At 42.2% G+C, this 26,726-nt stretch overlaps 1 protein-coding gene across 1 annotated transcript in view; it reads left to right on the top strand.

The window, feature by feature from the left end:
• Nucleotides 1-26,726, top strand: part of KIF26B (kinesin family member 26B) — a 781,172-nt gene that overhangs the window by 638,751 nt on the left and 115,695 nt on the right. Inside the window, exons 7-9 of the mRNA XM_007949154.1 lie at nt 5,144-5,237; nt 8,893-9,155; nt 11,877-12,060. Coding sequence (XP_007947345.1) covers nt 5,144-5,237; nt 8,893-9,155; nt 11,877-12,060 — 541 coding nt within the window. The remainder of the gene's footprint in view (nt 1-5,143; nt 5,238-8,892; nt 9,156-11,876; nt 12,061-26,726) is intronic.

Below are 26,726 nucleotides of genomic sequence, written 5' to 3' on the forward strand. Positions count from 1 at the left end.
ACTGGCTGATTTTTTGGAAGTAGATCACCAGTCCTTTCTTCTTAGTGCACCATAGTGTGGAAGCTCCACTAAAACCAGCTCAACATCTTGGCAACACATAAGCCTTCACCAACACTGAAAGCAAATACCAGAAAGATGTTTACTTGTGTTTTATTGACTATGCAAAAGCATTCAACCGTGTGGATCATAACACATCATGGATAACATTGGGAAGAATGGGAATTCCAGAACACTTAATTGAGCTCATGCAGAACCTGTGCATAGACCAGGAGGCCATCATTTGACCAGAACAAGGGGATACTGCATGGTTTAATACAAGGATGGGAGTGCATCAGGGTTGTATCCTTTCACCATACTTATTCAATCCGTATGCTGAGCAAATAATCCGAGAAGCTAGAGTATATGAAGAAGAACATAGCATCAGGATTGGAGGAAGATTCATTGACAACAAGTGATATGCAGACAACACAACCTTGCTTGCTGATAGTGAAGATGACTTGAAGTACTTACTGATGAAGATTAAAGACTACAGTCTGTAGTATGGATTACACCTCAACATAAAACGAAAATCCTCACAACTGAACCAATAAGCACCATCATGATAAATGGAAAAAAGATTGAAGTTGTCAAAGACTTCATATTATTTGGTTCCACAATCAACACCAGTGGAAGCAGCAGTCAAGAAATTAGATGTCGTATTGCACTGGGCAAATCTGCTGCAAAAGACTTCTTTAAAGTGCTGAAGAGCAAAGATGTCTCTTTGAAGACTAAGGTGCGCCTAACTCAAGCCACAGTATTTCCAATAGCCTCATATGCATGTGGAAGCTGGACAATGAATAAGGAAAACTGAAGAAGAGTTGATGCTTTTGAATTGTGGTATTGCAAAGAAAACTGAAAGTACCATGGACTGCCAGAAGAACTAACAAATCTGTCCTGGAAGTAGTGCAGCTGGAATGCTCCTTGGAAGCGAGAATGGCTGGACTTCATTTCACTTACTTTGGTCATGTTGTCAGAAGGGACCATTCCCTGGAGAAGGATATCATGCTTGGTAAAGTGGAGGGTCAGCCAAAGATGGGAAGGCCCTCAATGAGATGGATTGACACAGTGGCTGCAACGATGGGCTCTGGTATGGAAAGGATTGTGAGTCTGGTGCAGGACTGGGCAGTGTTTCATTCTGTTGTGCGTAGGGTCGCTATGAGTCAGAGCCGACTCAACAGCACCTAACAACAACAATAACAACAGATGAGTACTGGCTGCACAAGAGATACATCAGCCAGGAGTTTAACCAGCCTCCTCCATGGAAGGCTAGAATTCTACCACTGATCACCAGTGCCCCCATATCATCATTAATATTAGTATCTTGCTGCTGGGCATGATCAGCCTCAGTCCCCTAGGAGTGGGCGACCTTTGAGCCTCCAAAGCACAAAAGCCAAAAAGTGTGCAGAGTAGACCTCTGCTCCCAGGTCCTTGCTGTTGGTCTGTGAAGCAGCAGCTACTACAGTGGACTGGGGTAATTATGAGTTATGCCTTCTCTCAGTTTCTAAGAACATTAGCTTCATGAAGTTTAGCAATGATCAGAAAATTTCTTCTTACTCCTTGCCCTTAGGAGTGATGCTCATTGCTGTTAAATGGTCTTGGCAATCATTAGCTGCCCACTGCTGGGGCAAACTTCTGCTTATGAGAGGAGTGGTAGGGAGACCTCAGACCTATGGTTGAGCAGAGGCTTCCTGCAGGCCTGTCCCTGCCCATGGCGTCTGTGCTTGGGAAGGCCGCATGCCTCTCAAAGCCAAGATGGGAAAGGCAGCCAGGGCCTTCTTATGGATTGAATCATGCCTCCACAGAAACATGTGATAAGTCCTAACATCTGGTACCTGTCAACATGACCTTGTTTGGAAATAGAGTCTTTGAAGATGTTATCAGTTTACATGAAGTCATACTCGAGTAGGATTCTAATTCCATCTAAATGGTATCTTATAAGGAGAAAAGACACAGAGGAAGGATGGCCATGTGACTCTGGAAGCAGATGAAAGCCAGGGAACACCACAGATTGCTGGGAGCCACCAGAAAGCAGGAGAGAGGCATGGAACAGTTCCTCTTTCAGAGCCCTCAGATGAAATAAATCATCATGACCAGGACCATGATTTGGACTCCTAGCCTCCAGAACTATGAGATAATAAATTTTTGTTCTTTAAAGCCACCCACATTGTGCTATTTCATACAGCACCATAGGGAATTAAGGCAGTTCCTTAAGGGGTCAGTGTTGGCCCTTTCGCACCAGGTAGACATGTTGTTGACCACTCTGTTCTCAATGGATCACAAGACTGGACCCCTACAATGTGATGCCAGCCCTGTCCTGTGCTAGTCCTGTGTCTATGCCCCCCACAAGCCATTGTACAAATTGACCAATGAAGGCAGTTTGATCCACACACCACCATCAGTCTCCCCAGTGATTCTGGAATCTAATACAGTGGTTTTTGTTTTTTGTTTTTTAATGCATGTTTCAAAGCTCTCAGCCTCCCAAGTCTCATCTCACTCTGTCCAAAGAAGACAGAGTTCATTACACAATAACTTCTTCCTGCTCTGGAGAGGTGCCTCTGGCAAATTCCTTCACGATTGTGCAGCCACAATCCCAGGGTTTAGCACCAGCCTCTCATTGCCTGGTTCCTGGGGAGTGTGAAAGACCTGGTGATCCATTTGGCAGCACTGTCCTGCTGTCACCTTCATCCAGGCGGAGTGCCCAGCAGAGTTGCTGCATTGACCACTGGAACAATTGACAGTGGTTAGAAGTGTGTTTCTCAATTTCTATTTGGGAGAGAAAATTGATTTCTGAATACTTAGGTTCATTGTGCTATGGAAACCTGGAACTGAATAACTGTATTCATTGCCGAGGCTGCTGGTTTTCAGATTCCCACTGGGAGGCACATTGCTCTGATTACTGCAAGCAGCAATGTTTGCACAGCCTGAATGCTTCACTGAGGTCTGACTCCAATGCGAGACTGAAATGAAGGCAACAAGACACAGCATGTAATTCTGTCCTCCTGCTGCTATACAAGGAGCTCTGATGGTGCAGTGGTTAAGTGCTCAGTTCCTAACTGAAAGGTGGGTGGTTTGAACCCACCAGCTGCACTGCAGGAGAAAGATCTGGCAGTCTGCTTCCATAAAGATTTACAGCCTTGGAAAAACTATAGGGCATTCTACTCTTTTCTATAGTGTCACTATGAGTTCAGAATTCACTGGATGCCAGGGGGTTTGGCTGTGATGCAAGTTTCACATGCTAACCAGAGAGAGAGAGAGAGAGATTTCTCAGACCTCTAAGTTCGTCCACATAATTTATGGAGTTCCTATTGTTTGCAGACCACTGTATTTTTGGGCTACCGCTTGGCTGTCAGTTATCGTACTATGATGGCTTGCTTGATGCTGTGATGCTGGAAGCTATGCCACAAGTCTTTGAAAAATCAGCAGGGTGATTCATGTTGGACAGGTTTTAGCAGAGTTTCCAGACTAAGATAGACTAGGAAGAAAGGCTTGGCAATCTAGTTCTGAAAATTAGCCAGTGAAAATCTATGAATCACAACAGAAGAGTGTTCCATCCACTTGCTTTAGATATGTCATAAGGAAGGATCTGTCACTAGAGGGACATGCTAGAGGGAGGGATCACACTTGATGAAGCAGAGGACCAGTAAGGCTGAGGGAGACCCATGGTGACATGGATTGGCACAGTAGCTACAGTGAAGGACTTGAACATACTGGCCATCATGCATATGTCACAGGACTGAGTAGCATGTTGTTCTGTTGTCCATAAAGTTGCCATGAGTCAGATCCGACTTGATGGCTGCTATCTATCTCTATCTATATTATTGGGAATTATGGGGAAATAACAGAAACATCTGAAAACCCTAGCCCCTAAGGACTTAATGATTAAATTGGAGATGGGACACAACACAACAGCTCCAGAACACCTGTTATGACATACTGAAAAGTGGTTATTGATCTTGTGTGTGTTGAATATATTAGTAGAGAAAGAAAGAGCAGGCTGGTCTTGAAAAGAGGAGGCCATGGATTGAGAAAGTGGAAGTCAGTCAAGAGAGAAAGCAGGCATATATCACAGATTTCTTCCTGCTTATATTAGAACTAGTGTTTCTCATGGTCTCTCTCCTAAAATGCCACATTACTTTTCTGTCTCTAATAAACCTGGCCCATTTCAGAAGTTTTATTAATATGTAAAGGAAAGACCTAGTTTGCAGAGGGTGAATGTTGTTGTTAGCTGTCATCTAGTCAACCGTTAACTCATGATGACCTCACATACAACTGAATACTATGTTGCCAGGTCCTGAGCCATTCCCATCATCAGTTGCAGATTAGACCATTGTGATCTATATGGGTTTTCACTGGCTGATTTTCAGAAGTAGGTCACTAGGCCTTTCTTCCCAGTCTGTCTGAGTCTGGAAGCTCTGCTGAAACCTATTCAGCATCATAGCAATACACAAGCCTCCCCTGACGGATGGGTGATGGCTGTGCATGAGGTGCTTTGCTTGGGAATGAAATCTGGGTCTCCTTCATGGAAGGTGAGAATCACCAATGTCTCATAGAAAAAAGCAAGACAAAGCTCAATGTCATCAAGTTGATTCCAACTCATAGGGACCCCACTAGGTTTCCAAGGCTGTAAATATTTATGGAAGCAGACTGCCTCATCTTTCTTCTGCAGAGCAACTGATGGGTTCAAACTACTGACCTTTTGGTTAGCAGCCAAATGCCTTAACCACTATGCCACCAGAGCTTTGAATGGTATGTTTAAATGGCTTGCACAGGAGGCCAGAGTGGCACATGAGGAGAGAGAAATGAGGTTCATGGGCTCCCTATGTTCACATTTCAGTCTGTTCCTACCTGGTTTATAGGTACAGCACCACTTAGTAGAAGGGTGTTTGCAGTTAACATGTGTGATGCTCAGGCTTGCAAGGGGTGGAAGTTACAGGAGGGTTCTGTGTACCTCTGAAACTTCATGACAGAGGCTGACCTACTTGGGAATGGGGAGACTCTGGGCCCAGCAGACCAGGAAATGGGGGGGGGGCCTCACCTTTATATTGTTGATGGTACGTTGGCGCATTTGGTCCACTCACCACTGTGTTTCCTCTATGTCTGACAGGCTGAAGTGTGTGCTGGAACAGTGGCAGAGGTGATCCAGTCCGTGGTCAATGGAGCAGACGGCTGTGTGTTCTGTTTTGGCCATGCCAAGCTGGGTTAGTAAAAGTTTGCTTTTTCCTGCTGTTCGTTGGATTCCTTGTGGGCCCCACCCCTCCTTCTGTCTTGGTCTCAGAAGCCTCAGATTAAATAAAGGATTAAATTTTGTTTAAATGCTAAATTAGATAATCATTAATAAGCATTTCTGCTTGTGGTGTGTAAGCATTCACTATTAGTGGAAATGTAGGTGTTTGCCATAAGTAGACATCCATTCATTGTGGAGCCTTCAAGTCCAAGAGATGAAAGAAGGAGTTGCAGGTTGTTCCCAGTTGGTTTAGGTCAGTGTCAAGTCCAGAAAGCAAGCAAGGATAGTTAGATATCCCGAGCAGGGGCTGTTTGGGGAGTAAACAGGGTCCTCATCCTCCTCAAGAGGACAGGGGTTGGTAGATGGAGCCAGCATAAAACCCAGAGGAGCAGCTTCCCAGCAAAGCCCAGCCCTGTGTTAGGACCTGCCTGGATAAGTAGTCTGATAGCTCTCCCTGCTTCCCAATCTCCGAATGCTGTAGTGAACATCTGTGTGCTGAAGCATCTGTAAAAGGAGGCAGTGAAATTCCCCAACGAGCTTTTTGTTTTAAAACATTTTATTGTGCTTCAGGTGAGAGTTTACATAACAAATTCGTTGTCCTAATCAATAGTTCATATACCAATTGTTCCATGACATTGGTTGCAATCCCTGCAATGTTTTGAGATGCTCTTGAATTTCCCACTTCTGCTCATCCAGTTTCCCTGTCCCTCCCAGTCTCCTCATCTTTGGTTTTGGGCAAATGTTGCCATTTTGTTCTCGTATACTTGGTTGTTCTAAGGAACACAGTTTTCATGTTGTTTGTGTATGTTGTTGTTGTTATGTGCCATTGAGTTGCCTCAACTCATAGCGACCCCACCTTGGGTTTCCAAGGCAGTGTCACTATGGAAGTAGATTGCCTCATCTTCCTTCCGAGGAGTGGCTGGTGGGTTTGAACTGCCAACCTTCTGGTTAGCAGTCAAGTGCCTTAGGCACTACATCACCAGAGCTCCTTGTTTGTGTGTAGTCACATCTATTATCTGGTACTGCCTTCAGTTTCAAGTTAGGTTTTCTTGGAGCTATAGTCTCAGGGATTCCTCTAGTCTCTTTTTGACAAGTAAGTCTGGTCATGATTTTGTTTGTTTTTGGCTTTGAATTTTGTTCTACATTTTTTACCCATTCTAACCGGGACCTTCTGTTATAGTCTTGGTTGGAGTGGTCATTAGTGGTAGCTGGGTACCATCTCATCCTTCTGGACTCAGCTTAAAGGAGGCTGTTGTTCTTGTGGGCCATTAGTCCTTTGGACTAAATGCTTCCTCAAGTTTACATTTTGCTTCATTCTCTTCTGCACTTGACTGCTAACCAGAAGGCTGGCAGGTCAAACCCACCAGCCACCTCCTCGGAAGGAAGATGGGGCAATCCACTTCCGTAGTGATACTGCCTCAGAAACCCAAGGAGGGGTCACTATGAGTCAGGTCCAACTCGATAGCACATAACAACAGAAACAACAATGGGAAGAGAGCAATAGCTACTTCTTAGATGGTTTTTCCCAAGCTTTTAATACTCAGATACTCCTCATCAGACTAGGATGTAGAACATTGTCTTTATGAACTGTATTTTTCCTGTTGACCTAGATGTCCCCTGTGGCTATAGCCCTTAGTCTCCAGGTCCAGTGGTTCAGTCCCAGTGTGTAAGTAGTTTCTCTAACTATGCCACCTATATGCTGTATGAGAGATATTAGTATACATGCAGCATTTGCAAATATCTGGAAGTATCTACTTCCATACCTATATATGTATGCAGGTGTACTCCCATATAACCTCCCTCACCTATTTAACATACATATTTACCTATGTATCTACATAGAAATTATTGTTAGTTATTACTGCTGTTTTAGGACTATATATGTTGTAGCATTTACCATAGTTGTCCTTCATTCTCGCATACCTCTCTTTACCTTGTTCACATTGTACTGACTTCCGCCATGTTTTGCGTTGCCTTTCCCTTCACCAGAATTAACTCTTGCCTGCTGTCTAGTTAGAGCTTCTCCCTCCCTCCCCATCCCATCCTTGGTAACCACTAAAGAGTGTTTCTTCCTGTGTGTAAATCTATGCTTGACTTTTTATAATAGTGGTCTCATACAATAGTTATCTTTTTGTGTTTGACTTATATCACTCAGCATGTCTTCCAGATTTATCCATGTCATGAAATGTTTCATGGATTCATTGTCATTTTTATCATTGCACAATATTGCATTGTATTATTTACCACAGTTTGTTTATCCATTCCTCCACTGATGAACATTGATGTTGTTTCCATCTTTTTGATATTGTGAATAGTGTTGTGATGAACATGGGTGTGCATATGTCTGTTCATGTCACCACTCATTTCTCTAGCACATAGGAGTGGGATCGTTGGACTGCCTGGTATTTCTATTTCTAGCTTTGTCAGGAGGCACCATATCATTTTCCATAGTGGTTTACCATTCTGCAGTCCCACCAGCAGTCTGTAAGAGTTCAAACAAGGGTTTTGATGATTCAGTCCCCTCACAGTCCTTTCTTACTCCTGACCTGTGGCCATCTGCTCACCAAGTCCTACTTTATATGCATGATAAGTTAGTAATCTAGGGCGCTCAAAAAAGTGTCCCTTGAAGATAAAGGCCAGTTCTAGTCCAAGACAAAAAGCCCATTTCATCTCACTGCCACATCTGTCTCCCCCAGCCCTTCTCTGATCAAAGCAGTGATCCAGGTTTTAATGGGAATTGCTCATGCTATAAAAATATACACAGCATTTAACTTGAGAAAGGATATAAAGTGTAAGTATGTGAAGTTACTCTGTGGGGCAGCTATAAAAAGAACTGTAATCGTGATGAAAGGTCCCTGCCTTTCTGCTCTATGTAAAACAGTGCAGGAATGGTAGAGCTTGTGATTTCTGGGATCCTCCTAAAGGTAAAATGTGATTTAATTTTGTCAACTGTCTGGGCTCTCACATTCTTTATTATAGCCGTTCAATCAGTGTTACTAGGAAATGACCCTTTTTTGTCGTTGTCCATTCTTTGTATTTTTCTCACATTTTCATTTCTTTTCTTCCCTCCTTCCCACTTCCCTGTGTCTTTCTTCTTCGTCCTTCATACTTTTTTTGTAAAAATGTATATGCAGCACAATATTTGCCAATTTACATTTTTCACTTGTATAGTAACATAAATTACATTAATTATGTTGTACAACCATCACCAATATCCATTGCCAAATTTTCCATCCTCGTAAACAGAAACTGAATGCTTCCTAAACAATGATCCCCCTCTTCCCCCTCCTTCTCACCCCTACTAACCACCAATAAACTTTGGTCTCTATACATTTGCCTATTGTATTTCATATGAGTGAGATCATACAGTACTTGTCCTTCTGCACCTGCCTTATTTCACTCAGCATAATATTTTCAAGGTTCATCCCTGTTGTAGCATGTGTCAGAACTTCATTTCTCTTATGACTAAGTAATAATCAGTTGTATTATATACCATATATTTTTTATCTGTTCATCTGTTGATGGCCTTTTAGTTTGCTTCTACCCTCTGCTTTGCATCTGTTCTTTAGACTCTATGGAATGATGCCTGAGTACTCACCCTGCTTCCCTTTCTTCCCTTGCTCTCCCAGGAAAATCCTATACCATGATTGGAAAGGATGATTCCATGCAGAACCTTGGCATCATCCCCTGTGCTATCTCTTGGCTCTTCAAGCTGATAAATGAACGGAAAGAAAAGACTGGAGCCCGTTTTTCAGTCCGTATCTCAGCCGTGGAAGTGTCCGGGAAAGAGGAGAACCTCCGGGACCTGCTGTCTGAGGTGGCCACGGGCAGCCTGCAGGATGGCCAGTCCCCGGGGGTGTACCTCTGTGAAGACCCCATCTGTGGCATGCAGGTAATTGATCCTGGAGCTCAGCTTGCCCCAGGGGGCTCTTCCCTACCTTGGAGCCTGTGGCAGTTCAGCATGTGAATCACTCAACATGTAAACTGGAAGGCTTATGAGTGTTTACTTTAAAGTGGACTGGAACTTTATGGCCTGCAGCTGTGGGGCCATCTGCTCACCCAACCTAAATATTTGTACCTTGAATCTAATTGACAATGAGCAGGAACCACAATTGTTGTAGCATTTTAGGGGAAATTGAATTCACTTTCTTTACGCCCCTTTGGAAAAAAAAAATACAATCTTTCTTTTGTTTAACAACAAACCGAAATATTTACTGCTCTGCACAAATAGCTCCAGCCATTAGTGGGGCTGTTTATGGCTTTATAAACTGTGTTTCTGGCATTGGGTTACAGCCAGATTAGGAGTGCTGAAGGAGAAACTAATAACTACTTCCTAATTAGAACCAGGATATAATTGCTAGAAGTATGGAAGCCAGAGAAGCTCCAGTTCACCTTTTTAGGATGCCATGCCCGTGAAGAGGTGAAGAGGGTTTCACCCTAGCTGTTGAAAGATGTAGGAATGGTTGACCAGCTCCCTAGTTCATATCCATAATAATTGATTCTTTCTGTCTCTAACACTAGGCTTTATTTTCAAGTGTTAGCAGAAGCCTCCTTTTTCAGACAAATTTGATAGGAGCCCCTAAGTGCTGCAAATGGTTAATGTACTTGGCTGCTAACCAAAAAGTTGGCGGTTTGTGTCTACCCAGAGGTGCCTAGGAAGAAAGCTCTCACTATTCATCTGGCTGGCTCCTTATCCTTTGGGTCACAGCTAGGTGTCACTTCTTCCAGGAAGCCTGCTTAGATGTTTCTCCTAAGGTCTCCAGAACATTCTACACATCCCACTCATAACACTATCATATTTAATTGCCTGATTAGTTCTGTGCAATTCTCATAGATAAAAACTCCAATAGGGTGGCTTTTTCGTAATTTTAACACATGCCTCAGATACCATTTGTATGTGGGATCTAATTAGAGTGCAAGCTTCAGGCAATTCCCCAGATATGAACAAGATCCATATTCCTGTGTCTTTAAGAATTTCTAGGTAAGTCAGAACAGGTATGTTGTGGTTCTTATTTAGCCTTACTTTAGAGCAAGGTTCAAAGCCTTTTCAATGATTTAAAAGCTGCATGTGCAGCTGGTAAAGGTGATTGTGATGAAGAATTTGTTGCAAGTCATGATTGGTTCTGTCCAAAGTTAGGGAAAATTTACATAACATTAAAGGGCAAGTAGGAGTTGTCTATAAGTTGGGATACTGCCTGTAATTGGTCATGCAAACCTTAATTCACTTAGGAATGACACTTTCTGGAACAGTGGTTCTCAAACTCTGGTTTGGATCCACTTAGAGTGCTTAGTAAAACAAACAATGCTGGGGCCCCACCCCTCGATTTTCTGATTCATTAGGGTCAAGGGTTGTTGTTGTTGTTATGTGCCGTCGAGTCGGACCCAACTCGTAGCAACCCCTCCTTGTGTTTTCAAGGCAGTATCACTATGGAAATAGATTGCCCCATCTTCCTTCCGAGGAGTGGCTAGTGGGTTTGAACCACCAGCTTTCTGGTTAGCAGTCAAGTGCCTTAGGCACTATGCTACCAGAGCTTCTAGGTCAAGGGTAGAATCCCAAAATTTGCATTTCTAACAAGTTCCCAGATAATGCTGATCCTGCTGGTCCAAGGAGAAGCTCAGATCGATATAATTGTTCTGATTAAGGCTTACTATCATTGCCAAGGGATCTCACAGGATTGAGAAAAATTACCTACTCTGCTTTCTTTAATCATTTAATAAGTATGCCATGAGCATGAATTTAGGAACTGAAGATAAAAATAAACCAAAACCAAACCTATTGCCATCAATTCGATTCCAACTCATAAAGACCCTATGGGACAGAGTAGAACTGCTCCATAAAGTTTCTAAGACTGTGTTCTTTCTGGAAGCAGACTGCCATACCTTTGTCCCATGGAGTGTCTGGTGGGTTTAAACCTCTGACCTTTTGGTTAGCAGCTGAGCTCTTAACCACTGCACTGCACGGGTTTCTCGAGATAAAAATAGATATCCTTTAAATGATATAGGTAAGACTTTCATGTATCTTGGGCTTTTTGTGTGCCCTTTATACTTATTTTTATTATTATTATGCTAGTAAATGTGGTCTAAAACTAGCTTCAATTAATACGCAGAAAAATTAGGAGTCAAGTTAAACTCACCAGGTTTGCACTCTTTTGGAATATCAGTGCTGTCAGATCTAGTCTCACATTTTGCAACATACCTAAGCCTATTCCCAAACAAGCTAATCTTTGAAATCAAGCAACAGTCACATCCCTCATGTTTTCTTAGGTAAACGGATGGAGTATTGGTTTTCTGCCCTCTGCAGTGATAAGGACAGGTCATCTGCTCCCATTGATCACTCAAAAACAACCATTTGCTTTTCACACCTGCTATTTACAGATTCTATTGAAGTTTTAAAATGAGTAAAAATATGTTTTACCCAGTAAGTGTGCTCAGTATAAATTTTCAAAACGTAATTAATTAAGCTGAGAATTGCACAGAGGCTGAGGAGGCATGGGGCTTTACTACGCAGAATGCAGAACGGATACCAGCTGAATAGAGCCATTAAAATGCATGCTTGAGTGACAGGCAAGCCCTCTCCAGCCTGCAGTTTCAGCTCTTAACTTCTGTCTTCCAGCTGCAGAACCAGAGCGAGCTGCGGGCCCCCACTGCGGAGAAAGCAGCCTTTTTCCTGGATGCTGCGATTGCCTCCCGCCGGAGCAACCAGCAGGACTGTGATGAGGATGACCACCGCAATTCCCACATGCTCTTCACCCTACACATCTACCAGTACCGGATGGAAAAGAGTGGAAAAGGGGGAAGTAAGTTACCAGTCTCTACCCTTGCTTTTCCTTATTAGCTCTAAGACCAGTGAAAAAAAATATCTTCATCTAGGACAATCATGACCATTTTGCAATAGAACTCTAGTATGGAGTGCACTAAATTGGGGTCCCTGGGTGGTAAAAACAGTTAATGCACTCAGATGCTAACCTAAAGGTTGGAGGTTCAAGTCCACCTAGGAATATCACAGAAGAAAGACCCAGTGATCTACTTCCATTAAAAACCTGTAGAACACAGTTCTATTTGGGACAACTGTACGGGAGTTCTGGTGGTATAGTGCCTAAGGCATTTGACTGCTAACCAGAAGGCTGGCGGTTCTAACCCACCAGCCACTCCTCAGAAGGAGGATTGGGCAATCTACTTCTGTAGAGATACTGCCTCGGAAACCCAAGGAGGGGTCGCTATGAGTCTAATCCACTCCACGACAGTGAGTTCACTTTTTTTTTTTTTTTTTTTTTGGTACAGAGTCTAGGCTAAAGTTTACTTTTGAACTGCCCAAGGGAAAAGGTTTTCCTTTGTAAAGATAATTTATAAATGTGATAGCCATGGGATCTTGAGAAAACAAACTTTTTTTTTAAAAGTGCTTAATAGTATCTTTGTTCACAAATACTAAAAGTACTCATTACAAAAGACCCACATTTGTCCACCAAAGCACCCTACCATAAGATATTAACCATTAGCTTCAGTCAATATATGAGCCTGAAAGAAACAAAGTTGTGTTATTTTTAAATAGTCTAGAAATCTGACTTTTGGATAACTAACCAGACTGGCTGTCTGCACAGGTAGTGTTAATCAGGAAAGGTTCACTGTAAAAACCCAGGCACAGTACCTGCTTTGTGAGGGAGTTGCACTGTTTGCTTAACAGTGTTTGGTTTACAGTCTCCTCTTGACTATTTTTCAAAGCCTTCACTGATGCTGATACAGTGCTCTATACTTTTTCTATCAAATAATGTACTGTAAGGTCAGAAGAATCAGCTACCAGAAGCTCTCAGCTGAGTGTCTCAGGTGGGGCTCTTAGACTGTGGGCAAAATGGTCCATTGACCTCACTGGGCTTTCAAAGGCTATTATGACCTCAGGGCTGTGCTGGCCAAGTCAAGGCTTCCAATGGTCCATCACTGTCAACCTCTGTAGAACTTTCAAAACATTGGCAACTGGATCCAGCACTTTCTGAATGATTGTCTCACAGACACTGGATACCATAAGGAAAAAAAAAAAAAAAAAAAAACCGAGTTATGAGACCAACCCTGGTGTCTGGAGATTAAGATGCCAATGGAGTAAAGCAGAGACAATCAACAAACCTTATTCTAGGTGGAGCTTGGAATTAAGTCATCCAGCTAGAATCTGTGGACAGATTACACATTTTCTCCCCAAGTTTCCTTGTTTCCAAAAAAGACTTGAAAACCAGCACTCCTAGAGATGGATCTTGGAGAGTTCTGGTGCCCCAAGTAGGAGGTTTTCTCTTCCACCATCTCCCTGCCTTTGTTGACCCAATCTTCTGCCATTTTTCCTGTTGTTGTTGTTAAGTGCCGTCGAGTCGTTTCTGACTCATAGCGACCCCATGCACAGCAGAACGCACTTTTTTTTTTCCCATTGTTGTTTAATTCTGGTTTATTGAAGTATAATTTACATTCAGTAAAATTTACCACCACCACTACCCCCCCCCTCCTTTTTTTAATGTGTGGGTAGATGAGTTTTGGCCAGGGCTTCTAACTGGTTCCTTCCATTTCAACCCCCTGCTGAGAATTTGCTTTTCCACTCCAGATATACTGAATTAGAATCTACATTTTAACAAGATCCCTAGTGATTCTTATGTATACACCTGGGGATCTATAAGAATGACCTGAGGATTTTGTTAAAATGTAGATTGATTCAGTGTATTAGGGTGGAAAAGCAAATTCTCAGCAGGGGGTTGAACCAGAATGACTCCACTCAAAGCCCTGATTTTGTCAAATATAGCCAGTTTTGTAAACATCACCACCACCATCAAGATACAGAATAAAGCTTTCACCACATAAAGTTCCCTCTTGCCCTTTGTTGTCAATCACTTCCCCTATCACTACCCCTGGAAACCACTGATCTGATTTCTGTCTTACAGTTTTGCCTTTATCCAGAATGTCATATAAATGCATTTGTGCTTCATCTATGTTGTTGCATATATTATCCATTCATTTATTTTTCTTCCTCACTATTTTCTCTAGTTTTGACTGGGCCCAGTGACTCCCCCAGCCCTTCAGGATTGAACTCTCACCCTGTACCTTTTTGGCCTGAGGCTGGAATCCCACTATCTGAGGCCAGCCTTTATGGCTCTGACCATCAGCCCTGAGCTACCTGCAGTGGCTGCTGCCCAAGGAGTCCAGAGATACTGGCCCTCACTGGTAATGCATTGGGTGTCATAGGGAGGTGTACCACCAGCAGAAGACCTTTGACCATCAGCGATAGTGAAAAAAATTCTGATGGAATAAACAGGTTATTTTGAATGAGAATCTTTCACAATAGATTGATTCTTAAAGGACTTACACCATGTATATCACTTCCCTTTAGAATAACATTCTTAAAGAAGGAAACAAGGGATTAGAATAGGGATGAGAGAATCTAGACCTTTAAAAACCCGTAACAGAATTTATCTGCATTTCTCCTAAAGATCTGAAAGCTGGCTTTAAATCCTGCCCTTGCTGGGTTTTTTTTTTTCTGGGTAATGTCTTAGCAATGTGAATGGGGAAGTCTGAAAAATGTTCCTTTATTCTTTTAGACAGCTGTCAATATTAACAATAATCAGAGCCTGCAGTGGATTCTTGGACTTTGAGCAAAGGGTGACTCACAAAAGATCAGAATCTTGAGCCAAATGGCTTCCAAATGGTACTGAGGAGAAACACTCAGGAGATGGGATAATCTCCTCCTCCTAGGTTTCAAATCAAGCTGAAAACAGCTCTGCTTTCTGTTTTTCATTTTTCTTCATGGCTCTACTTTCAGTTTGGAGTCTAAAAGTAGGGAGAAATCTTGAAAACAAAGAAACAGTTAGTTGAATTACTTCAGCTATTGGTGGTGGTGGTCTTGTTGGTATTGTTTTTCTTGTTTCTGTTAGGTATTTTCTAGTTGGTTCTGACTCATAGCAATCCTATGTAGAGAATAAAACACTATCTGATCCTCACCTACTTTCAAGCATAAGAACTTGAAATTCAGCTTCTAAGAAATTAGGCTAGGAGACCTCCCATCTACCCCCAACCCAACTATCTATCCCAAAACAGTTCTTAATGAATTTTGGGCACATATTAAATATTTAACATCAAACTCATCTTTTTCCTATTTTTTAAATTGTGAAGAATTGCTTTTAAATAATAAATTCAGATTAAAGGGAAAGGTTGTTGTTGTTGTTGTTATGTGCCGTCGAGTTGGCCCCAACTCATAGCGACCCCTCCTTGGGTTTTCGAGGCAGTATCACTACGGAAGTAGGATTGCCCAACCTTCCTTCCGAGGAGTGGCTGGTGGGTTTGAACCACCAGCCGTCTGGTTAGCAGGCAAGTGTCTTAGCCACTATGCTACCAGAGCTCCCAAAGGGAAAGGTAAATCTCCATTATTGACTTCTAAGACTTCTTTTAGGTACTTTCTAATGTATCAATAGATACAAAGAAGGGGCAAAAGTCTAACTCATAGTGACATTATAGGACAGAGTAGAACTGCCCAAGGCTATGATCTTTATGAAAATCTTTACCAAAGCAGAGTGCCACTTATTTCTTCCACAGCGCAGCTATCACTTTCAGACCACCTACCTTTTAGTTAATAGCTGAGTGAGTGCTTAACTACTGTGCCATCAAAAAATTTCCAGGTGTCCCTGCCTCCCCTAGTACCCCTTAGAAAGGGGATCGGAGCCATAATGTACACAGCTTCCCAACTCTTGGCCTCCTCGACTTTAGTGCATTTATATCTGTTTAAAATATAATCAGAAGATTTGGAGTGTTGTTTAAAATGGAAATTTTATTTACTTATATATAAGTAATAATCCTGTGGACCTGACAGCCAGAACTCAATTAAGAGGAAGTTTATTAATTTGTCACCCTGCAGGGAAGCAGGAAGCAGAGGACACTGCTGTTTGTTGGACATTACAAGCTTAGCTGATGTATTCCAAGATCCCTCTGCTGCAGAACTAAACATACTGGTGCATGTATGCACCTGGATTTATATACATACATTCATTTTATACAGGCATACACGTACACCCATAGTAGAAGTAAATTTTGTAAACATTTCCAATCAACATAGAAAATAGTCTAAATAGAAAAGGAAAAATTTAAACTTAAAGTATTTCCCTGGTTTAAAGGATTTTTGGAATATTACTAGTTGCCATAGTGTTCAGGGGACATCATGCTCAATTGGCACAATATAGTACATAAAATCTTGTTCTATAGCCTACTTTGGTAAGTAGTGACTAGGCTCTTAAAAGCTTTCTGTTGGCTATCTAAGATTCAACCATTGATCTCTTCTCATCTAGAGAAAGAGGAGTGTAGAAAATCAAAGTCATCTGGAAACTATTGGTCCAAAGATGAGATGGACCACAAGGAACTCAGCTTCCATGACCTGAGATGAGAACTTGATTGTATCCAGCTACCAATGCCAACTTCTCAGAAAGGGATCAAAACTGGAGATCCTGGGTAGAGTGGGAGTAAAAATATAAAACAAAATTAAAAAATACGAAAATGACCAGAATTACTAGTCTGATTGAGACTGGTGGAACCCCCAAGACTATGGCCCCAGATTACCCTTCAGCCCTAGAAATGGACTCACTTCCATGGGTTGGCTCTCAGCCTAACAGTAGAAAGAGCTACATGCAGAACACCTACCCCAGGACGATGCACCCACCTACCCTAGGGAAATGAACCCCTTAGATCAATCAACTGAGACACAGAGGGATAGCATTCACATAGAGGGAAAGCTGGACAGCTAGGAATGCACAGAGAAGAAGGGCACAGGGAGAGGGTAGCCACAGGGAAGAGAGGAGAGGAGAGTTTTTTATGGTTGGGGATGGTAACTGGGGCCATGAAATCAAATGTTCATGCACTGTTGAATATAAAACAAATTTGCTTTGTAAATTTGCACTCAGAGCACAATTTAAAAAAAAAGATGGCTCATTACCTTGATGAGTAATCTAAGCTTACTAGCAACCCTCACTCACATCAAGAATCATACTAGGTCTCTGATTTGTTCATTCACTTTGCTGCCTCTAGGAAGAGACTAGAGGCCAAGTTGAGCTATACTTGTGTGTGCACTTGAATGAGTGTGCTTGCCCAAGTGCAGTCATCTGTGCTACACTCCTCTGTTCACAAGTCTGATCAGATTGTCTCCTAAATCTTAGTTTTCTTTTGACAACAAATCACATTATGTATGTCACAGATTAGCTTAAATAAGCTAATTTCCCCTCCAGGACTGTGTGATCGGTATGACTATTCTGTGCTGTCAAATTGATACCAGCTCATAGCAACTCTCTATTGACAGAGTAGAACTTCCCTGTACAATTTTCCAGGCTGTAATTTTCATGAGAGTGATTGCCAGGTATTTTCTCCTGTGGAATTCTAGTGGTGGTATAGTGCCTAATGCATTGGACAGCTAACCAGAAGGTTGGCAGTTCAAACTCACCAACCACTGCAAGGAAGGAAGTTGGGGCAATCTATTTCCATAAAGATTTACTGTTTACTGAGGAAGGAGGTGAGCCAGCGTGGCAGGTTTGGAGCAGCTGAGGGAGACCAGGGAGTGAGCCAGCAGCAGGTTTGGAACAGCTGAGGGAGACCAGGAAGCAAGTGGAGTGGTTTGGAACAATTAAAGGAGACAAACTTGTCTGTCAGTTTGTTGTACAGTGGTGGCTTGCATGTTGCTGTGAAGCTGGAAGCTATGCCACCAGTGTTTCAGATGCCAGCAGGGTTACCCATGGTGGACAGGTTTCAGGGGAGCTTCCAGACTAAGACAGACTCAGAAGAAGGAAGAGGCCATCCATTTCTCAAAGAATTGGCCAGTGAAAACTTTATGAATAGCAATGAAACCTGTCTGATATATTACTGGAAAACTTTATGAATAGCCCTGAAACATGGTGTGATATAGTGCTGGAAGATGAGCCCCTTAGGTCGGAAGGCATTTGAAATATGACTGGGGAAGAGCTGCCTCCTCAGAGTAGAGCCAACCTTAATGATATGGATGGAGTAAAGCTTTTGGGACCTCCATGTGCTGATGTGGCATGACTCAAAATGGGGAGAAACAGCTGCAAACATCCATTAATAATCGAGATATGGAATGTACAAAGTATGAATCTAGGTAAATTGAAAGTTGTCAGAAATGGAATGCATAAAGATCTATATCCTAGGCATTAGTGAGCTGAAATGGACTGGTTTTGGCCATTTTGAATCAGACAATCATATGATCTACTGTGACGGGAATGACATATTGAAGAGGAATGACATGGCATTCATCATCACAAAGAATGTGTCAAGATCTATCCTGAAGTACAGTGCTGTCAGTGATAGGATAATATCCATATGGCTACAAGGAAGACCAGTTAATACTACTATTCAAATTTACCCACCAACCACCAAAGCTGAAGATGAGGAAATTAAAGATTTTTACCAACTTCTGCAGTCTGAAATTGACCAAACATGCAATCAAGATGTGGTGATTATCACTGGTGATTGGAATGAAAAAGTTGGAAACAAACAAGAATCACCAGTAGTTGGAAAATTTGACCTTGGTGATAGAAATAACACTGTGGATCAAATGATAGAATTTTGCAAGACCAACAACTTATTCATTGCAAATGCCTTCTTTTTTTTCACTTTTTTTTTTTTTTTTTTTGTGATTTGGGTGAAAATTTACAGAGCTAATTCACTTTCCATACAGCAGTTTACATACACTTTGTCTCATGACATTGACCACAATTTATCACAATAACAGCTCCTCTCCCACTTCTTCCCGATAGTTACTTCTTCCCTGTGTCTATCCCTCCACACACTCCTGCCCCCTAAGCTGTCTCCCTGTGTATAAGCAGCCCTTCTTTCTCCCATGATTGTTCCCTCCAAGGAGTGTATCTACCTCAGGTAAATGTTCAACTCATTTGCCTATCTTTTGTTTGGCTGGAAGCCACAGGTGTGGGTTCAATTCCAGACCTGAAGGGCAGCTAGGGACCACAGTCTTAGTGGTTCCACCAGGCTCTATAAGAGCAGCTCTATCAGAGCAGCAAACCTGGTTCCCCCTTTTTTTCTCTCCAAATGATTTTGAGTTTTGTTCCACATTGTTCTCCCTCTCTATCCAGGATCTCCTGCATAGATCCCCTTACAAGTGGTTGACAGTGGTAGCCAGGCACTGTTTAGTTCTTCTGGTCTCATAGTCATATAGGCTGCAGATCGTATGGGGTATCAGTTGGTACTACTAATTGTTTCCATGAATTTTTGGTTTTCTTCATTCTTCTTTGCTCTGGACGAGGAAAGACCCATCATTGCATATAGATGGCAGCTTCACTGCAAATACCTTCTTTCAACAACACAAATGGTGGCTATTCACATGGATTTCACCTAATGGAGTACACAGAAATCAGACTGACTACATCTGTGGAAAGAGGTGATAGAGAAACTTAGTATCTTCGGCTAAAACAAGGCCAGCAGCTGACTGTAGACTAGACCATAAGTTGCTCATTTGCAAGTTCAAGTTGAAGCTGAAGAAAATTGAAACAAGTCCATGAGAGCCAAAATATGACCTTGATTATATCCCTCCTGAATTTAGAGACCACCTAAAGAACAGATTTGATGCATTGAACACTTTTGTTGTTGTTGTTGTTGTTGTTGTTATGTGCCGTTGAGTCGGGCCCGACTCATAGCAACCCCTCCTTGGGTTTCCGAGGCAGTATCACTACGGAAATAGATTGACCAACCTTCCTTCTGAGGAGTGGCTGATGGGTTTGAACCGCCAGCCTTCTCTTTAGCAGTCAAGTGCCTTAGGCACTAAGTTGACCAAAAACCAGAGTAATTGTGGGATGACATCCAGAATATCATCCATGAAGAAAGCAAAAGGTCATTAAAAAGACAGGAAAGGAAGAAAAGACCAAAATGGATGTCAGAAGAGACTCTGAAACTTGTCCTTGAATGGAGAGTAGCTAAAGTAAATGGAAGAACTGACAAGATAAAAGATCTGAACAGAAGATTTCAAAGAACAGCTTGAGAAGACAAAGTCAGTTCTTATAATGAAATGCACAAAGACTTGTAGTTAGAAAACCAAAAGGGAAGAATACCTTCAGTATCTCTCAAGCTGAAAGAACTGAAGGAAAAATTGAAGCCTCAAGTTGCAATATTGAAAGATTCTATGTGCAATATATTGAACAGTCCAGGAAACTTCAAAAGAAAATGGAAGGAATATACAGAGTCATTGTACCAAAAAGAATTGGTCAGTGTTCATCCATTTCAGGAGGTGGCATATGATCAAGAAGAACCAATGGTAATGAAGGAAGAAGTCGAAGCTGCACTGAAGGAATTGACAAAAAACAAGGCTCCGGGAATGACAGAGTACTCATTGAGATGTTTCAACAAACAGATGCCACACTGAACGCACTCAGTCGATTATGCCAAGATATTTAGAAGACAGCTACTTGGCCAACTGACTGGAAAAGATCCATATTTGTACCCATTCCAAAGAAAGGTGATCTTACAGAATGTGGACATTATCAAACAGTATCCTTAATATCACACAGAGGTAAAATCTTACTGAAGATATTTGAAAAATGGTTGCAACAGTATATTGACAGCTTCCAGAAATGCAAGCTGGACTCAGAAGAGGATGTGGAATGAGGCATATCATTCCAGATGTCAGATGGATCTTGTCTGAATGCAAGGAATACCAGAAAGATGTTTACTTGTATTGACTATGCAAAAGCATTCCATTGTGTGGATCAAAACAGATTAGGGATAACATTGAGAAGAATGGGAATTCCAAAACACTTAATTGTACTCATGAGGAACCTGTGCATAGACCAGAAGGCTGTCATTCGAACAGAACAAGGGGATACTGTGTTCTGGTAGGAGTTCTGGTAGCATAGTGGCTAAGGCACTTGACTGCTAACCAGAAGGCTGGCGGTTCAAACCCACCAGCCACTCCTTGAAAGGAAGATGGGGCAATCTACTTCTGTAGTGATACTGCCTCGGAAACCCAAGGAGGGGTCACTATGAGTCGGGTCCAACTTGACAGCACATAACAACAACAACAACAGTGCCACTCTGACAGGAATATACCACAAGTGGGATGGCCTTAACAAAAGCAGTTTATTCTTATAATTTGGAGGCTTCAAGTCCAAATTCAAAGTGCCAGGCCCTAGGTGCTTGGTGAAAGCCCCTCACCCTTGGGCTTCAGCTCTGCCGCCGGCTTCTGGCCCACTAAAGCTGGATGCTTTTCTTCACTCAGCTGCTGGCTGCTGAGGCTGACAAGCCCAAGGTTGACGAGAAATAAGACACAGCCTTGATATTACTATACAACATGGCAGGCCATTAATTCAAGTCCATTAAAAGTCCCAAGATCGGCAGAGCATGGCAGGCTGCTGAACAACAACTCAGCTACCTGCAGGGTTCAAGGGTGCCATAAGCTAGAGACCATTCCCAAAGCTATTTCTTATATATGGGAAGCACACTCAGCTGCTCCAATAGATTACACCATGGAGTTAATTACCAGTCTCACCATGGGGAATAACTACATTCAGCTGCCTAGCCATGCAACCAGGCCCACCAAGTTGACACACAAACTTAACCACCACATACTGCATGGCATAAAATCAGGATGATAGTGTGTAAGGGTTGTATCATTTCACCATACTTATTCAATCTGTATGCTGAGCAAATAATCTAAGAAGCTGGACTATATGAAGAAAAACATGGCATCAGGATTGGAGGAAGACTCATTAACAACCTGTGATATGCAGATGACACAACTTTGCTGAAAGTGAGGATGACTTGAAACACTTAACTGATGAAGATTGCAGACTGTAATCTGCCGTATGGATTATATCTCAATATAAAGAAAACAAAAATCCTCACAAATGGACCAATAAGCAGTATCACGATAAATGGAGAAAAGATTGAAGTTGTCAAAGACTTCATATTACTTGGTTCTACAATCAACACCAATGGAAGCAGCAGTCAAGAAATCAGACAATGTATTACACTGGGCAAATCTGCTGCAAAAGACCTCTTTTAAATGCTAAAGACCAAAGATGTCTCCTTGAAGACTAAGGTGCACCTAACCCAAGCCATGGCATTTTCAATCACCTGTTATACATGTGAGAACTGGATAATTGATAAGGAAGACCAAAGAAGAGTTGATGCTTTTGAGCTGTGGTGTTGGTAAAGAATACTGAAAGTACCATGGACTGCTCAAAGAATTAACAAATCTGTCTTGGAAGAAGTGCAGCCAGAATGCTCCTTGGAAGCAAGAATGGCCAGACTTTGTTTCACCTACTTTGGTCATGTTGTCAGAAGAGACCATTCTCTGGAGAAGGAGACCATGTTTGGTAAAGTGGAGGGTCAGCAAAAAGGGGGAAGCCCCTCAAGAAGAAGAATTGACACAGTAGCTGCAATGGTGCACTCAGGTATGGCAAGGTCCATGGGGCTGCCACAGGACCAGGCAGTGTTTTGTTCTGTTGTACATAAGGTTGCTATGATTTGGCAATGGCACCTAACAACAACAGTAACAAAGATTTACTGCCTCAGACACCCAATGGGGGTTGCTATGAATCGGAATCGAATACATGACCGTGAGTTTGGTTTTTTGTTTTTTTTATCCCATGGAGCATCTTGTAGCTTCAGACCACCAACCTTTTGGTCAGTAATCAAGTGCTTAACCATGGCACTACCAGGGTTCTTGATATGACAATAAATCAAAAACAAACCAAACTTATTGCCATCAAATCAATTCCACAGAGCAGCTGGTTGGTTCAAACCACCAACCTTTTGGTTAGTAGCCAACTGCATTAACCACTATACTATCAGAGCTCCTTTGGTATGACTGTAGTGATCCATTATTTGGGTGGTAAATATAGGAAAGGGGTCTAGGAAAGAACAGTACTTGTAATGGAGGCAAAGCCAGGCATCTGCTGTCCTTAAAAGCAAGGCCTTGCACAGATTTTCATCAATAACGAAGTGACAGCTTTGCATTTTTAAATCTTTGTCTGGGAGTCAATAGTCCAATAGTGTAGTGTGGAATTTCCGGTTATCTCTTATGTCCTTCCTATCACCTCTATCACAGCAACTGTCCCAAACCTCTTTCTCTGTCCTCATGACCCCACTCCACCACTCTCAGCAGATAATCAGCCTCCTCCTTAATGAGAAGATAGGGTTCATCTTGAGTATTTGCTCAGCCTCTCTCCTTTTAGCTTCAATAGCTCCTTGCCCTCTAGCTTTGATCCTCCCTCACTCCTTTATCACAGACCAGCTTCTTTCTTGCCTTTTTATCCTGTCCCTTTCTGCCTCCTCTGGGACGTTACCCCATCAGCTGTCTTCTCTTGCTTATATTTCCAAGGTTTACTACCACTGAAGTCAAGGCTGCCTCATCATAAAAGAAAGAGGGAGGAAGTGAGGGAGGGAAAAGGAAAAGGAAAGTGCCTTCTCTACTTGTACAGCCATCTAGATATAGACATCTTCTAGATTCTTTAAATTTCTTCCATTCTGTAATTTCTTATTAACAACTAATTCAACAGCTTCTGCTTTAAAAAAAAAAAAAAAAATCACATCTTTCCAATGTATCAAGTTCTCTTTACAAAATCTTAAGTTACTGGTTTATATAATATTTGATTGTATTTTTACTTATAATAACAAGCACAAGTAGCAAAAACAGGTTTGGGGAAAAACACAGCTGCCTACTGATAAATATCCAGCTTAGTTTTGGGGAGCACAGGTGTATAGATTAACCTAGGGCTTTGAACTGGTTCATTCTGGTTCAAAACCTGCTGAGAATTTGCCTTTCCACCCCAGATACACTAAATCAAAAGCTACATTTTAACAAGAACCCCAGGCAATTCTTATGTATACAGAAGAATGTATACATAAAAATTTGTAAGAATCACTTCAGGATCTTGTTAAGATATAGATTCTGATTCAGTATGTCTGAGATTGAAAGGCAAATTCCCAACTGGGGGTCAAACTGGAATGAATTGATTTGAAGCCTTGGATTAACCAGAGAGCAGCCACCACCAGCCAGAGTATTCTGCCTGTTGTGGGCATCAGTCAGTGAGCCTTACACAGGTGATCGAGAGCATACATCTGGCCAGCTGGTAAGGCAGTAGTTCCCAAATTTTGTTGTACATTCAAATCACCTGGGGAGCTTTTAAAGCAATCCCAACACCCAAGTCACACTGTAAAGCAATTAAATTAGAAAGCCTGGGAGTAAGAGGGAGGCATCAGTAATTTTTTTTTTTTTTTTTTTTTTAAGATTCAAATGTACAGAAATCATGGTTGTTGGCTGTGGTGCTTCCTTTTTGCTGCAACTGGTCCTGCGTGTCTTTGCAGTCTGAGGCCACTGTGTACCTTGGGTGCTGCCCACTTTTTCTTGAAGCCAAATGGAAGTCATCACCACGTGATCAATCCGTAAAAGTGGGAGAAACCAAGATGTCTGGGTTTAGGCGCTGGGCGCATTGGGTCTCAGTGGGCCTCCTGTTAGAAGACACCTGATAAGTCATCCTTTCAGTGGCCCTTAGGCTGTTTCATGGAATCCATGCTGTGGTGGGCATTTGCTGCAGAGCCAAGCCTGACCAGCTGAGAGTATGGACAGAAAGATGTTTGTGGTAGTTAAGTTTCTGTGTCAACTTGGCTGGGCCTGGCTGAATGGCTAGGCAGCTGGATATAGTATTCCCCATGGTGAGAGACTGGTAATCAACTCCATGGTGGTATCTACTGTGAGCAGCTGAATAGCTGCCTGAGGGATGTGGTCTGCTTCCTGTATATAAGAAGAAGCCTTGGTCTCTAGCTTATGGCATGCTGGAACTCTGCATGTAGCCATGTTATTGTTCAGCAGCCTGCCATCCTCTGCCAGTCTGGGGACTTTCCATGGACTTGAATTAATGGCCTGCCATGTGGTTTGGTAACATCAGGACTATGCCATTTTATTTGTTGACCTTGGGCTTATCAGCCTCAGCAGCCAGCAGCTGTCTGAGTGAAGAAAAGTCTCCAGCTTCAGTGGGCCAGGAGCAGGAAGCAGAGCTGAAGCCCAAAGTTGAGTGGCTTTCACCCAGCCCCAAGAGCCTGGCACTTTGAACTCAGACTTAAAGCCTCCAAACTGTAAGAGAATGAACTCCTGTTTGTTCAAGCATCCCATTTGTGGTATATTGCTGTCATAGCAGCACTAGGTAACCAGAATAGTGTTGTCATCAGGAGCTGTCTCTTGAGATTCTGGAACCTGTTCCAGGAACACTCTGCCATTGGCTCCTATTGCAAATTGTCCTCTAGACCAATGTGGGCCAAACTCGTAAATATGACCTACATCCACAGAGACAAATAACATTTATATTGTGACCTGCTGCCCATCCTATTGAAAAAAAACAATGTGATTTAATACCCAAGGCATTAGACCACTAACCAGAAGGTTGGTGGTTCAAACTACCAGCCACTCTGCAGAAAGAAAATGAGGCAATCTACTTCCATAAAGGTTTATAGTCTTGGAAACCCAGTGGAGGTCGCTATGAATTGGAACCCACTCAATGGCAGTGAATTTGTTTTTTCTGTCTGTTGGTTAGTGTATTTGGTAAGGAGCTCTGGTGGTGTAGTGGTTAAGGCATTTGGCTGCTAACCAAAAGATCAGTGATTTGAACCCTCTGGCTGTTCCATGGAAGAAAGATGAAGCAGTCTGCTTCCATAAAGATTTATAGCCTTGGAAACTCAGTGGGGGTTGCTATGAGCTGGAATCAACTTACTGGCAGTGAGTTTGGTTTGAATGTATGTGATGTACAATCCACCGATGAGTCATAACCACAGTTGTAGCCCATTTAGCCTAATGTTGGTATGACATTGTTGTCAAGGAATGTCACATCAGATTAGGCTGGATGGATTTGGCCAGTAAAGATACAATGAACCACACATATTATATATATATGATCTCAGTTATATGAAATAAGGAAATATGTAGAAACCAAAGATCATTAGTGGTTACAAGGGTGGGAGGAAGGGAGAGCTTATGCTTAGGAAGAATTATGTTAATGGTGGTTGAACAATTTGGAAAAGTGTAATGAGAATGGGTACACAACTTGAGGAGAATAATGTCACTGAATTGTCAACCTTAGGCTTGTCAGCCTCACCAGCTAGCAGCTGTCTGAGGAAAGAAAAGCCTCTAGTTTTTTATTGAGATAGCATATATTTTGCTACGTATATTTTTACCACATTAAAATAGATGCAATTAAGAAAAGAAAAAAAGATAGATTCCAAGGTAATTTCAAGGTACAGCACAATTTGGGAATCACTAAGTCAAGGGGGAAAAAAAAAAAAAACAAGGAACCCGGACAGAAGAGCAGTCAGCCCAGGGTTACAGGTGAGGAGAAACAACTCAGGGATGCCCGAAGTAGCAAGCGGGAAGAGCAGGAGAAAGGGGATTAAAAGCCAGGAAGCCAGAGAGAAGAGCAGTCAGCCGAAGGGATTAGGTGAGGAGAGG

Source organism: Orycteropus afer, unplaced genomic scaffold (assembly GCF_000298275.1).
Source record: "Orycteropus afer afer isolate SDZICR_OR568_19922 unplaced genomic scaffold, OryAfe1.0 scaffold00239, whole genome shotgun sequence".
Classification (NCBI taxonomy): Eukaryota; Metazoa; Chordata; class Mammalia; order Tubulidentata; family Orycteropodidae; genus Orycteropus; species Orycteropus afer.